Source organism: Mixophyes fleayi, chromosome 2 (assembly GCF_038048845.1).
Source record: "Mixophyes fleayi isolate aMixFle1 chromosome 2, aMixFle1.hap1, whole genome shotgun sequence".
Classification (NCBI taxonomy): Eukaryota; Metazoa; Chordata; class Amphibia; order Anura; family Limnodynastidae; genus Mixophyes; species Mixophyes fleayi.
Window position 1 is genome coordinate 209,778,615 of NC_134403.1, and position 16,237 is coordinate 209,794,851.

Consider the following 16,237-nt stretch of genomic DNA (forward strand, 5'->3'; position numbering starts at 1 on the left):
AAATATATATATATATATATATATAATTTTTTTTCTGACTAGCTCCTAAGTTCTACACCCACTATTAATGAATACACAGTGGGATGGTAATCTCTGAAGCTAAACTATATGGCAGTATTCAAATACAATGCCAAGCAGTTAAACTACCTTGTACTCTATCAGCAACACTCCTGCCATACTACTACCGCAGTGCATGGTTCTCAGTTTACTTGCTGAACTCTCGTCAGCCCTGCTTTTAATCAGCAAAACAAGAACAGGCAGTCTGACTTTTTGGTGGAACATTTTCACACCACTGAAATTAGTGCCCTACTCCCAGCCCACTATTTTCTTTGGAAACAGTTTATCAAAATTATTTTCATTTGTTTTTTATCAGTTTTAATATGATCCGCTCCCTATGTTCAAGTTAAGAATAAATCTCTGTGTAGTTTATTTTATTTTTGTTAAGGCTTGCAGTTCAGCAATGTCTTTGAACAAATCATTCCACATGCACTTTGTTAGGGTATCATGACACAATAAAATAAATAAAATCTAATTAGGACCATACAACACAGTTAATGACATGCTGTGGCAAATAGGGCTGTAGCAAGATTGTTAAAATGTTTCTCATTTTGGTTTGCAGAACTATAGTACTTTTGATCCTAAAGGAACAAATGCATTTTTAGCTGTTCAGCAGTAGAGTAAAACGCAATAATATTTTCATAGATGAAAATGGGAGTTCAACTGTTAAGGGTTATTTTTTTCCTCTTTAATATTTAGTTCAAATAATTACTGTGTGGAGCAGTACTTCTGCATTTTAAAGGGGCACAAACCTTACTATTATACCTAGGTTTTCATTTTACCTTTGCAGTAGTCTGACTACTGAAATTTTAAAGGCATAACATTAAACAAATTCTTAGTATAGTACTTTATCTTTTGTCAGAGCCTTCCTGTCAGTCCTATTTAAGTTTAATAATGCTCTCACAATTTGGGATGTGACTCAGCGTTCAGGGCTGTGCGTGACACCCTTGGGGGCTGGATGTAACATATTGGGGAGAACAGAGAACATGACAGAGCAGGCAAAGAGGTACTGTAGGCTTCAACAATGCGTTTATCAAGCCGTAAACGGATGTGGAAAGAACAAAATGTATTCCAAATATCAGAATGCAAATGGAAAGCTACCGCAACACTAATAAGAGATGTAATGGTTACAATAACACTGGTTTCTAGGGTCATAAGCATTTGCATGCGTTTTACTAATAAGTTATTAATGCTAGTCTGTACGAAACCTCAGTTTTCTCATAACCTTCACAGACTCCTAGCATAAAGCTGTGAAGCACATACATTCTGCTTTGCTAGGCACAATTAGGCAAATTTGGAGATTAGTATTATTATTTACAAGTGTTTACTGAAAAGAAAAAAACAAAAACAAAAAAAACAAAAACACCCCTTTATTCTATAACAGACAACAATGAAAACCTATTCTCTTAGAATAGGGGTCTGCTTTATGGTCATTTAATATTTTCTTCAGCAATAAATATTTCAGTCTAATATGATCATAATTACACTAAAACGTGAATTTGGCATTTAGAATATTCACACCAAGGGGTAGATTTTTTTTAATTTTTTTTTTAAAAAAAAACCCTTCTAAAAAGGCGAAACGAAGGTGTTGCCCATAGCAACCAGATTCTAGCTATCATTTATCTAGTACACTATAGAAAATGATAGCTTGAATCTGATTGGTTGTTATGGGCAACACCTCCACTTTTCCTTCATCAGTGGTTTCATAAAGAGACATCAGTGTTTGACTACTTACAATACATCTCACTGTTAAATACTTTGTTGAGAGTACAGGTCATTATAGGGGAAACATTTAGACAATGAATTTCCATAGCCAGTTAGTGCTAAACAAGCTATGGGGCATATACAATAAGGATTTGCATCCGTGGTTACGCACAGCTGCATGGGTCCCGGTACAGCAACATCGAGGATTTCTGTGTACACCCCATAGGGGTGCGCACGGAGATCCGCGATGTTGCAGTACTGTAATAACACTTCACACACAGACGCGCATAATCACGAGTGGGAATCCTAATTGAATATGCCCCTATGAGTTTGTTTTCAGTTCATCAGAAATTTGCAAAGCACCTGTGCAAGACAGACCGCTTATGAACCACAATGATTAGTTGTGGGAGTTGGGGGCTGACAAGCACTTTGAGCGCAGGCAAGATATAAGTAAAATGTGAACAAGCCATAAGGCATACAACTTATATGTAGCATTCTCTATATATTTTACCCAAGTAAACATACTTGCCTTATATAGTTCACCCCAGATTCTCTTGGATTGGCCTTTCTTAAATATTTCTTCCCGGGCTTCATCTCTAAATATAAACAGGAATACATGTGTGACTAATGGGGAGTTCAGTCATCAGTTTTGTATAAAAAAAATAATAAAAAAAAGGGATTAAGACATCACCCAGTGTAAATATATTAAGCAATAAAATCTGTTTAGAGAACAGTACAAAAGTCTCAGTCCTTTACATGGTCATAGAGATTAACAGTGATCTCATATATACTAAATGGAGACAAAATCACAAAATAAGACAAAAACCACCATACAATTTAGGTAACTTATTTCAAAGTTAATGTAGTACTTGAATAATATAATCTATAGCTTCTATGGGGGAGGGGGGGTGTAAAAACTGCATTCATATTGTTAATCCATTTATTATCTTTAGACCAATGATTTCCTATACTCTGTAGGCTGATTTACTGCTCAAAAGTAAACATGCTAACAGAGCCACATCATGGTTAAAGCCCAGTGATAATTATGAAAATATGTTAATGCTGTCACAATCCATCCGAAAATCTGAATTGATTTAGTCAAAATGGATACCAGCAAGTCACTGTAAGCAAACAGAGGGTTCATGTATTTTCATGACGAAAACAGGACCTGCTTTAGATCAAATTTCCTTGCTTATATTTACTCAGATGCCATGTTATCACAGTACAGCATTCAACCCTTTTTATTGTCCAGTTAAGAGCTACACAGCTCCTAAAATATTCCCTGAATCCTGATTTTCCTGATCTTTAGGCCAGGAAGAATCATACTTGGGTCAATCAAAGTTCAGTGTATAATCCTTACAGGAATCATAATGGATCAAAGCATTAGGTTCCATAATTCATGTTTGAGAAGACTTCTGTATAAATTTGCAACTTTAACCTCTTTAGGACAAATTTATTTGCCCAGAGTCCACTCATTTATATTACCAAGAATCTATAACCAACAATTCATTATCATAATCAACATTTATTTATATAGCGCCAGCAGATTCCGTAGTACTTTACAATTGGGAACAAACAGTAATAAAACAATACTGGGTAAAACATACAGAGAGGTAAGAGGGCCCTGCTCACAAGCTTACAACTACTGGTTTTATACCTGACTCCAGTATCTTCTGAAACTAAATCTCTATCTTTATCTTGGTCATAGTTCTCTGCTAAAGCCTCAGCATTCTGGAGCAGTTCATGCATATCACCGGCAGAAAGATTTGGTCTTTTCCTCTGAGACTTGGGCCCAAAAGTTGTCTCAAATGTTTCTGTGTCTAGAATGTGAACTTTGGAATTCTGTTGGAATAGAACATGTAATTATATTGGTTTAGTTTAAAAAAAACAAGACAAAAACATTTACCTATATGCATATTAAATCTTAGATATAAATCTATTTTAACCAAAGCAGATTATACCTTCTAATCTTCAGAGCAGTATACTAAACGTATACTTTACAATATTGTGATAAGAATTCTTAACAGGTGTGCTTTGTACAAACACAACAAACATGTCCTAGTGTAGTTGGATAGTAAAGTTGAAAGGAAAATAATAAAATAAATAAAACACATATGGCCATCAAGTTTAAACTTTTTTTTTTTTAAATAAATTTTAATAGTTGATCCAGACAAATGCAAAACAAAACCATGAATGCAACAGTTGTGATTGTATAAATTATACAGAGAACAGTGTAGGCTATTAAGATTTGAAGCATTTGTTCCTGGTAGTTTTCATTTTAATATGGAGTTACAAGTTATTTTGTTCTGTATAATTAAAAATATGCAACAAAGCATTTAAAGCTGCTGTAACCTTAATGGTCCTGGAGAGCCATCAGGGCCTATTTTTCCATTAAAAGTCCCTCTCTAACTTGCATTCTTTGTTAGATACACTCTCTAAATGAGGTATAGCAGCATATGAATATGCCAAAATTAAGTACCGTATATACTCGTGTATAAGCCGAGTTTTTCAGCACATTTTTGTATGCTGAAAAAGGCCACTCGGCTTATACACGAGTGAACTTACCTGGTGTCCGGTCCCTCGGCTGTTAACTTCAGCATATGCGTTCCAACAACAGGAAGTTCGGCATTTGGAACGCAAACTTGCGTTCCAAATGCCGAACTTCCTGTTGTTGGAACGCATATGCGTTCCACTGCAGGTAAGTGAACTCTCTCTGAGTGATTTGACAATCGGACCATTTCTCTTATCTCTGCAGCTGGAACAACAAGGAAAACTCCAGCGTCCGTTGGCCAAGGAGTTAAAATGACGCTTAGAATCGTTGTGCACGAACCTTCATCTATTCTTATCCCTGTGCAGGGCGGCTTTCGTTTATAATTTCAGCCCTGATTTGTGTCTCTGATTTAATGGGTCACTAAGCAGTAAAAGTATAGGCTCTGAGGTTGTGATAACTGCAGTCACATATATATTTATATTTTGTATCTGGCCATTATTGGAGAGAGAGAGAACAAGTTGCTGAGCAGGTTAGGGTCATTGATATTGAGGATACTTTTCTGCACCCAGCTAGGTGGTGAAAACACGGTGATTAAAACGTTGAATACATTTTGAGGTGTCCTATCGAGTGACGCTGGGTGTTCACAGTACAACAATTATATTACTTACATTGAATACTTATGCTCCATAGAATTCAATTGGCCGAACGCACATTCTCTCTCTCTCCCTCTCCCTCCCCTTATATACCCCTTTATTTAGGTTAGGTTGTACCCAATGATTTTATAATCATTTATGAATGTACCTTGTCATGTACTGTTATATATGGTTTAGCTAAAAATGATTTCATAGATTGAACTTATCATTTTTATTTAGGCTTTTAAATTAGCACTCTTTTCCACCCTAGGCTTATACTCGAGTCAATAAGTTTTCCCAGTTTTATGTGGTAAAATTAGGTGCCTCGGCTTATATTCGGGTCGACTTATACTCGAGTATATACGGTACCTTATTTCTTCAGAGACAGGCATAGCATGCAGTCTTGCCATCCTATGATTTGAAAACCTCCAGCTGAAATGCTTTTGGACAATGCTAGGTACACCGCTCAAAATTATATAATCAACACATCCTTTGATGTATTCAGTTGGTAAATGCAGTTTGCTAGCCTATTAATATGTATGGCAAAATAATAAAAAGCTACATATTGGATACAGAGCGGTAACTACATTAGCATTTACCGTGCTGCATGGAATCTATTGCACATTACAGGTAAATTACACAGAACTATGCTTCGCCTGTTCGTGGATATAAAGTACTACTATGTACTAATCTCATACTTATTGCAGTTAACAAGGTTACATGGAGATCCATGAAAGTAACCCAACTCTTTCAGAAGCCGCGTGTCAGTTCATTTTTCGTAACGTCTGCCTGCTGTTTATTTTGGAGAGCAGCAGACATTTCTGCCTTAAGGGCTTGTCTTCATTTCTTTGAATACATTTTCCAAGGAATATGATGAAACAAAAGCATAAGTGGAGACCAATGGTAATTTCACACACTTTCTCTGCCAGCATAGTAAAGCTCCCATGCCAGGCATTTCCCATCAAAATAAACGTGTTCACTTGGAACAGCATCTCACAAGAAAGATGGCGATTATCCTACTGAACAGAACAATTCCATAGGTTTGTCATCGTTAATTAACCTCAGGACATGTGCAAATTTATTCAACAACTAAACTGCCAGGCTTTGTATAAGAGATTTTAGCACTCTTTTAAACAGCTAATGTTTATTTACAGTTTTATATACTCTGATAACATTTCTTTTTTGTATTTAATAAAATACACATGTATGGGGCAAATAGGAGGGGAGGAAAAGTGTTGAGGGAAAACCTTAATGCACAACTTTAGGTCTGCATGCAAAATAGAACTGTATGTTCCTGAAAAGGATTGATGAATACTTGACACAAGATGAAAGATTATAGCTAGATAGCCAGATTATGTCATATTATTAAACAGTATAATAATCCTATTCTTGTCTAATAAAACTGGAAAGAACATATGTTGTCTAGTTATAAATTCAGGTCATAAGCAGAATGTGAGGTCATCACAAACTAACATAACGTTTGCCATTTCAGAAGATGTTTCCAATTTTGAAGTAAAATACATTCTCTCAGCTTTATGACACTGTGATAAACTATCAAAAAGTAACCAATTTGTAACATGAACATGTGCATTAAATTAATGCCAGCCTTTAACATAAATATAGAGAGGCTGTGTATTACGGTGCTAAATAAAATACATTAAAACAGCATAAGTGTTTATACTTTTAACGAAGTACACCCATGTTAGGAGACAGGCGTTTCTGTAACTAAACAAGAAGACAGTGGCTGACAGCATGTCAGAGATGTTTTGCAGAAATATTGTTTTAATTGGCTAATTTATATCCAGGGGCAGGGCAGTAATGTCACAGAAACTCAAAATGACTCACTCAACTTTCTGACCTATCAGAACACCAACACCTTAAGTATGTAAATGGAGCTACAGGTGGTCTATAATTGATGGACAGGTAAATCTTTACCTTTTGACAGAGCTGCACTGGAATATCAGGCTATTAATAAATGTATATTTGAAAATGTAAATGTGTGGGTTAAGTGGCCACAGTATTCACTTTGGTATTCATAGTAGCTGTTTGGAGCTATAAGAAACAAAATTAAATGCATGCAATAAGGAGCAAGGTTTTAAAGAAATAATCGCCACATATTTGTGCTAAGTTTTGCTTTGGATGATGCATATTTGCACACAGTCCTGACTGGAAAATCTGGAAATATTACACCATACCTTTAATACCCAATACTCTTTCCAGACAAGGCATACACCATGTGAAAACAGAAATGTCCACAAAAATAAAGTATACTGATAAATATTACTCTGAGACTTACATTTCCCATTAATGCACAACTGCCCAGTGATAACTTACATGTGGTTTTGTCCGATCATACAGAAGAGACATTGGTAGTTTGCTCTGTTTCATCACCACCTTATATGGGTCTTTCATGACAGCACCCATTTCATCTTGGAACTTTTGTAAGGAGGACTGCTTAATAACACGAGTATTTCCTGATTAACAGACAATGAAAAAGAAAGTTCAAAGTGCATAACTGTGAGACAACCAGAGTGAGAAATGCCACCAAAATTAATACATATGATGGAAAACTCACCAAACCATTTAATATTGGGTTCCACTCGAGCCACGGTGCCAGATGGGACTGATGATTGATACTGCAAAGTCTTAATCACTTTCCCACGGTTGTTCCTGAAGCAGAAAAACTAAATTAGAGCTAACATAACAAACATAGCTGTAGTTATCAGGAGTTCATATATGTACCGTTGGCTCATACTTTTTTCTGAATGGCCCTATATTCCATATGGTCCTCCAATGATACATATCTGCTAAGGCAAATAAGTAAAATGTTTACGAGGAGAGAAAAAAAAAATATATATAATAATAATAAAATTATATATGTGTGATTGGCTGTTAAATGTGTTTCAGGATGGGGATAAAGCTCATTTTAAAGAGAACCTTTAATACAACTATGCTCAGTAATCCCTAAAACATTATGCTTACCTTTAAATAACAACCTAAACAGTATACATGTTTCTTGAGCAGCAGCTCTAAAATGAAATTAAATATTATCTAAACCAATACAATATTTGTCAATATTGCCGTTATCTTGCTACTAACATCATTTTTTATCAAAATCACCTCATAAAGACAGTTTTTAAACTGTGATAGCACTTGCTTTGGGAATTTATTTACTTATGGTTGCGATAACTTCTTTGGGATATGGCATGATCAACCTTTACAATCTAAAACAGACCAATGGAAAAAAAGCCAGGATGCCAATGTCAGTACCGGCTGACATTGCCTGATGCACTATGTCTAAAATTTGCCAACAGACTGTTTGAACATATACCTGTAACAATAGACTTCAGGGGTTTTTTGTTTGTTTATTGTTTCATTTTCTTGACTTTTTGAGACCAGGGTTGCTCAAATCCAGTCCTCAAGAAGCCCTAATAGTGCATGTTTTCCATATGTCCTTGTCGGAGCACAGGTGTGTTCATTACTGACTGATCAATGGGTAGCCCTAAAAAGGTCACTTGTGACCTGGAAAATTACACTATAAGAGCTCCCTGGGGGCTGGATTTGGGAATCACTAACTAGACAAAGCACTACTTAAAAACAAATAAACACACTATATTGTATGTTCATATATATCAAAGCGAAAATGTTTGACCTGCATACAGTCTGTCCTATCTCTTGGCTGACATTTTTTAAATAACTGGGGGAAGGGGTAGCAGGTTGGCCCTAGCAGTTTATCCTGCCATTTACATCACTCTGGTGCAGTGCATTAATCAAAATTTGAGCAAAAGGCCTGCAATCTAACCAAAAAATAATTTATACAGTAAACTGCACACCCCCTATTGTTCTAACTTTACCCAGGTTTGCTTTGATTATGAGAGGTCACAACCTTTCCCTTGGTAGCCCCCAAAAAACTTAGAGCTATATCTAAATGGAGTATTAGTGTGGACATGAGCATATATTACAGTATGGTAGGTATTGTGCAGGAGTGGTTGTGGGATACAGCCATGTTAGTCCTGCTTCTCCAAAACTGACACATATGTATAGAGGCTGTTGATGCACACACACAGGCATAGCATTAAAGTTCTACCAATCACAATGGACATGTGTTTTGTATGAGCTCCTTGTCCTATACAATACACATTTTAGCTATTGTCCAAGAGCTCTGTGATGCTGCTTTACCTGTCTGTTACAGAGAGAGGAGAAAATACACTATTACATTTTAATTTTTAATACACCTACAGCAGAAAGGCAGGGCAACATTGTACATTTTACATTCATGGATAGAACATGAAAATGTGAATTTTTGGACTTACTTGTCCTCTTAATTAAACGAAGTTAATGAAAAGAATCATTGCAATACAAACGGTTTAAAAAGCACAATCACACACACAACCCCCACCTACCCAAACCGTTCCACTATTTCCGCATTTTACTTGTCAAAAACAGGAATTTGCTTTAATTTTAGGCTGTGGTCTACCCTCCATTAAATATAATAGGATGACACTTTGCTGCTTAATACCTCCCTGCTCTACCCGTTACCTGAAGCAGCACTTTTATTTCAATACACACAAGAAAACTCAACTGTCCTCCGGGCAGGCAAATACAGTAGAGACGGAGCGGAAGAACATGTATGGAGACAGGAGGAAAGAGGGCCCTGCTCATACGAGCTTACATCCCAAGATGACATGTTATGCAGGTACACTGCTGTATTTAGAGGCAGCATTTTTGTTTAATAATGGAATTTTTTTTTTAGGGAGACACGAGGCTTTGTTGATTTAGCATATTGGAAAAATATTTCTTTTAACTCTTTGTATGAAGAAATATAGGTCCATTCATTTATCTAAAGATGTAATCAGCTAGCACTCTTGACAACAGAAGGAATGTGTATATTTTACATTGAAATTTGATTGAGTTGTAAATGCAAGTTTGTGCTTTTATTTTATATTTCACATTTTTAATTTGGGAAGACCCTGGGTTGTTTAATGAGTCTTCCCAATTGCCTGCACTAAAGGTTACAGTGTAAAGTAGAGTAAGTTGTTTCTATTACATCCAGTTTACATAGATTTGTTAGTGCCATTACAAGGGAGAGATCCAATATAGGTCTCTTCAGGATTACCCTAGGGCGGGCTACAGTGTTCTGGGTGATAACAGGATTTCCCCTTTAAATGAAGAAGCAGAGCGAGAAGAACCAAAGGAGACGATTCTTGGCACAGTCTCTGGATCTATGTGCAAAGGTGTCAGACCTCTCAGATGTGTGCCAATATCACATTCTGGTAGACCTTTAAAAATGTAGGTGAGAATAAAGAGGTCAGCACTCCGCATTATTAACATAATGGACAAGGAATCAAAACAAAATGCAAAACAGGCTTTTTAAGTACAAATGGACATAGTGAAGATAAATAACTGTTATAGTTACAGAGTAAACTTACCGCCGCTCTTTCTGGCGGTACATATTCAACCGCTTGATAGTTGCCCGGTCTCTCATATTCTGGCCTCCAGCACCCTTCACACGATCTAAAGACAGAAAAAGTTATTTATTACTGACAATATGTACACAGTAAAAGGTAGGTTTGTTCACACTGAGGAGATTTGGGGGTATCAGAATTTTAAAAATTAAGAGCAAATCCACTCTGGCATTTATTACATGCATTTTACTACTGTTTTTTAGGACTAGTAAAATGCATGAAAACATATTCCACACTAGAAACTATAGTTTCTAGTGTCACAATACCAGTTTTGGTTTTACTAGTAGCATTTGTGTTCTCTGAAAACATTTTTGTGTTCTCTCTAGGTAAACAGAGTTGGGAAAGCGTACAGTGATCGCCAAACGCTAGTAATAAGCATATGACAGACAAGTGTACTTGGCATGCACTTCTACTTAAAAAAAATGCAAAATGCAGTGCTACTGGGCACGTAGCATCAGAGATTTGTTCACCAAAATATATATTTGAATATTACACTCCGATTCAATGGGTATCCCCAGTCCTCAGAGACTAATGGTGTCATTGCACGGATACTGATGGTATGGAAATGTAGAAATTCAGAGCGCCATTCACATTGAGGCTTGTCATGCATCAAGAGCACTAATAGGACACGTGAGTCACCTCTACACTGAGACAGGGGAATGAGAATATTCCAAACAGCAGTGGTCCCAGGAAGTGGAAAACAACTGTTCTAATAGAAAAGGATGAAGGGTCTATTACATTTTTTATGTGAATATAAAAAAAAACGTAAAAGTTTATACTTTGAGCGAATGACAACGTCACACTGCCAGGTGCTCTAACTCTTGGGCAAGTTGTACAGAAATACTGAGATGAATGGTAGAGCATGACAAACCCATGGCTCTTCATTAGAAAAGTCCATTACCTATCACAACCATATCAATTTACTAGAAGACAGAACACATAACAGGCATTTATATGGGTTGAGGAAAGGAAACTTTAATAGTGTAAAAATAAAGATAAAAATATTGGTTAGATAGTTCCAGGGATTTTAATCCTATTATTGTATTTTCACTTTGCATTTGTCTAATGTAAATATAAATGTATAAACATTCTTGCTAGAGGACTTCACCTAGTTTCTATGATAGTGCTATCAAGTTTGCTTGCAGAGCTTACCATTTCAAACAGTTCCCATTTTCTCTTCCCCAGGATCCCTCCATCTCCTATAGGAGCTCATTTGTTTATCTAAGTGAGGTGTGTTAACCCTCTCATAAGAAAGTAGCTTAGGGATATGGCCTAAAGGCAACGGGTCTGTGTAAGAGCAGTATGGGCATAGCCAGGTATCACCATTTCCCTCGGAATTACTCGATACAATTCCTTCCGACATAGCACTTTGTTGGAGCTCCTAAGCTAGCGGTCAGCCATGTTGTGCAGAATTCAGCTGTCATGACTGTTCCATTCTCTATTCCTCCTTTGGTGATTTACATGGCCTCAATGTTAGCTGAAGCAGCTGCAAACACAGCTTCTGCATGTGGACAAGTGTCCTGGCTCTGTGTCAAGCAATAAGCATGATGGCACAGAAAAGAAAAAAAAGCATACAGCTACTCAGAGCAGGCATATAAGCACAGGTATACCCATGCAGCACAAAAACTATCCCCAGACCCATAAGAGAAAGGAGATTAATTTAAGATAAATGCTGTAGCACTGTTAAGGTTGACAGCAGCTACTTCAGATGGATGGTGAAGGGGTCAACAAGAACTAATTTAATATTGGTGGCAAATAAGGTTTTTGCCTTACAGTAGACACACACAAAGTTTTACCACCACTTATGTATCAATTGTTCCCCACACCTCGGGCTCACAAGAGCATAACCATCTTTACCTTCTGTTCATGTCATTTTACTAGCATGTTTTTTGTAACCACAAAAAGCATAAGGTCCTAAATAATTTCAACACAATGTGGATTATGCATGTGTCCAGGCAGCGCACGGTGTTTGGATTATTGATCAAATGTACTGCTCATTTCGATAAGTAAAATTTATGGGCATAAATATATTAAATTATTGATTTAAGTTATAACTATCTTAAAATGCCCTTTTTATTCTTCCAGGGACAAATCCTTAAGTCAGGAACAGTTGGAAACTGTGCTTTTAGAACACTTTCAGCTTTCTGAACCTATAAATGATCTCCCATAGTCGTGGCACTAAATACAGACAAGTAGGGATTCTGATATGTTCCAACTTCCGCCCTCTCTGCCCGTCTCACTCAATACACACACCTGGGTTACTGCTGGACGTCGACGGATTAATGGTGCTCCGTCCCTTAAACTGTGGCTTCACCATCTTGGCTTGCTCGGGTCACAGAGCCACTGAGAAAGATTCGGCCCGAACAGAACACCAGACGGAGGAGAGAAGGGAAAAAAGCAGCCTGCGCTTAAACGAGGCCGTACTAAAGAGAGTGTGTGATAAGCATTGTGGGTAAAACTTGCAGCTGACACACGTGTTTGACCTGTATTCGGTCGCCATATTTTATTTGGGCAACTTGCCCTTATGTTACAGTACGTCAATTCCTATAGGTATGCGATAGTGGCAGTCACGTGAAATTTGCATGAATAACTCATCTAGTAACGTAGGATAGCGCATAGTTGCAGTCTGTTGCCAATTTCCAAGTCCCATGTTTAGAAATAGGAGAGAAAAAAGGATGTGTGTAAACGGGGCACTCCGGGTAGGTCTAAATTAAAATTATTTTTTATTAGATATGCGTTAAAATCAAACTGGTTAGGCGGAGAGCCAGGGATTGTCACTCACCATTAATTAATATTAGAGAATTCTTGAGCTAGTCTATCTAGGATTATCTTAATACAGCAATTGTCCTATTTTGGATTATTTCTGTGAGTTGGGATCTCTTGCACCTATATGTGTGCATTTTTGATATGTAGCAGAGGCCATGCAAATTATTTAGCATTTTTATTTCGCATATACACTTGTTTGTTTTGTATTTTATTTTTAATATTTCGCTCTCCACCTAACCAGTTTGGTTTTAACGCATATCTAATAAAAATTAATTTTTCTTTAGACCTACCTAGTGCCCAGTTTACACACATCCTTTTTTCTCTCCTATTTCTAGCCATAATTATGTGTTTGGGTGCACCCCCTAGGATATCTTCTCTCCTTTTTCCTAGGTAATCATACTTAATGATATATTTAGGGACAAGGTCATTATAATATACCTAGTGCAGTCTATTACTCTCCTTTTTTTCTTGCTCCACAGTCCCATGTTTAAAAGATTTGCCCATGGAAATGTGTATCCCTAGAAAATATCCATATTTTTAATATTGATTAACAGTACAATCAATTTAATTTGTTTTTGCATTTTATGTGCAATTCTTACCATCCTATCTAACCTTATTCTTTGAGCTTAAAAAGTTAAAAAGCAGCAATCTCTTTTAGGCATGTATAATTTTTCTTACCTATCCTACAAATCCTTACTCGACAACTTTTAGAAACCTTTCCAGGTTCTCAGAGGAGGAAGATCCTGGAAACGTTGAACATAGTGAGAACCATAGGCAAAAAACACAATTTTTATTATGATTTATTATTTATTATTATTGTCCTATCCTTACACTGCTTATCAGGGCTTGCAAATTTTAGCCTGGGGGGCAAGACTCGCCTCAGCAGCATATAAGGAACATTTTAAAGGACAAAAATACACGTGACTCAGCAGAAAAGTAGTCCACTATGGAATCAGCCCACGGGTCAAATGCCCCCCAGCTTAGCCTGCAGGGCTGCCATCAGGGAGTACAACCGTAAGTGGCCCAAAGTGACTTCTGGGACCTCCGTGACCTGTTTGTAATGCCACCTTAAATTTTACTTTTTATAAATTATTTTTACTTTGGCGATACGGTGGCTCCCTGTCACTGATATGCTGGGACGTTCTGCGTGGTGAGCTCATCAACGCGCAGTGCACTCCCAGTCTATCAGTGACACGGAGCCGCCATATCACATCAAGAGCGACAAAGTAAATTAAATGGGAAGGGGCCTTCGGAGACAGGGTTTCATGAGGGGTGTCCTGCCTCTTTCCTTTGTAATGGGCCACACAGTCTCTGATGGAAGTCCTGCTGCTTATAATATGTTCCCTATTGTCCCACTTTAAGATAGAGAGAAATTTGCAGGCTTGATTCCCCTGTGCTTATTATAATAAGGGGACCCCACGCTACAGGTTAACCTGTTATAGTAGGGCCAGCTGAGCCTGTCATAGCCTGGTGTTGGTTGCTTTTGCAGAGTTGTGGCTTTTGCGGTGGACCCCACGTGTTCTGTTTCCCTGCATTATCTGTAACCAGACCACGCTATGAGTGCTGATGCTTGGTTTACTTTGGGAGAGTCTTACATTAGGATTTTTATTTAATTATCTTATTTTTTTTATACACATTTCAGACACCAGTCATAATCATCCAATTGATGGTGATGACTGGCATCTAGTATCTAGATACACTTAAAGCATGTGTAGATGCCCTTTTAGAGTATCATGATGGGGTCTCTTTCTAACGGTCTATTTGGAGTTGCCAGCATCATCAGCTACGTTTGACTCAAGATAACCAGGTATGAATGCAATTTTGTAGCCTGCAATGTTCTTGCAACAAAATTTCATTGCTGAGGTCCCTTTTTTACAATTTACCTCAGAATGTCTCACATGATAGGGCCACTAGTTTTTTCTCTGGGGAAGATCAATTTATTTCTGAACTGTCTATACCTAGATAAAGCAGCTTGCTTTGTCTTCCCTTGTGGCAGTTATACAGTTACATTAAGTGGTTAACACTGAAGTTTATAACAGTTCATATTTCATGTATAAAAACACCCTATATGCAACTTGCTCCTAGCGAATCTGCAATGAGAATGAATACTATCTGACTGACTAGAGCTTGAGAAACAGCTCTGATTGTCTGAGTGGGTATTGACCTAAGCAGGTCATTTTATTCTTGTTGTGTATATCTTATATGGTTTTGGGTAGTATTTTTATTAAAATGTTTTTTTTTTACTATGGTGTACCAGCCTTTTCGTATTCAGTACTATGATCCAGCCAGCTTCATCATCATCATCAACTATTTATATAGCACCACTAATTTCTTTTATTGAAATGTTACTTTATAATTATTAACAGGCTGATTTATTGTTTTTTAAACTAAAGGTACAGGTAGTTTGTTTTACACACGTGATGCTGTCAAATCTAAATCAGATTGTTCACCTGTAAGTGTCAGTTTATCAGTTATGAGCTCATCAGCTGGACAGAATTAAATTCACTGCATGGTTTGCGTGTACAATTAGCTCTGCTTTATTAGTTACAAGTCCATATCTATATAGCAAAAAATCACGTATTACAGAAAACTACGCCCCAAAAGGTTTTAACCACTCATGCTCCCTTTACACAGATGTTGCTACATTCTCTCATTTTCACACAGGAATACTCCCCAGGGGGGAGTTGGTTTATCTCCTGTTTCTGCTATATTCAAGGTCATGGGCACAGACTCCTGCAAACAATGAATAACTCCTACAAACTAGCTGTATCTAATCTGTCTTTAAGCTATAAGAGAATAAAATGGCTATAAGATAACAAGATGGTGTCAGCTTAGCAAAATCACATTTCTCATTACCCATTTAGAGTGTGCTTTCCTGTAACATTGGGAGGCTCATTTTCTTTTAGCTTAATAAGATGATTAGTTAGCTGTTGGTTCTCAGATTCTTAAATGTTTACAAAGCTCTGGCTTCTTGTCAGAGATCAGACAAGCACCTAAAATTGATATTTTCAGTCACCTATGAGCCATTTGATCTAGATTAGCTTATCTATCTATACTTTCCTACATGGCCAACTTAGACAAAGAGTAGTTAGCCACTTTGTCTAACTTTTCTTCATTTTGTT

General features: G+C 37.1%; 1 protein-coding gene across 1 annotated transcript in view; it reads right to left on the bottom strand.

Moving 5' to 3' along the window:
• The window catches only part of GNL2 (G protein nucleolar 2), a 36,412-nt gene extending 23,620 nt beyond the window's left edge, over positions 1-12,792 (bottom strand). The window contains exons 1-6 of the mRNA XM_075195423.1: positions 12,603-12,792; positions 10,314-10,398; positions 7,460-7,554; positions 7,219-7,358; positions 3,419-3,603; positions 2,291-2,357 (exon numbers count right to left, since the gene is read on the bottom strand). Of these exons, the coding sequence (XP_075051524.1) occupies positions 2,291-2,357; positions 3,419-3,603; positions 7,219-7,358; positions 7,460-7,554; positions 10,314-10,398; positions 12,603-12,666 (636 nt within the window). The 5' untranslated portion in view covers positions 12,667-12,792. The remainder of the gene's footprint in view (positions 1-2,290; positions 2,358-3,418; positions 3,604-7,218; positions 7,359-7,459; positions 7,555-10,313; positions 10,399-12,602) is intronic.
• Positions 12,793-16,237: the final 3,445 nt, after the last annotated feature.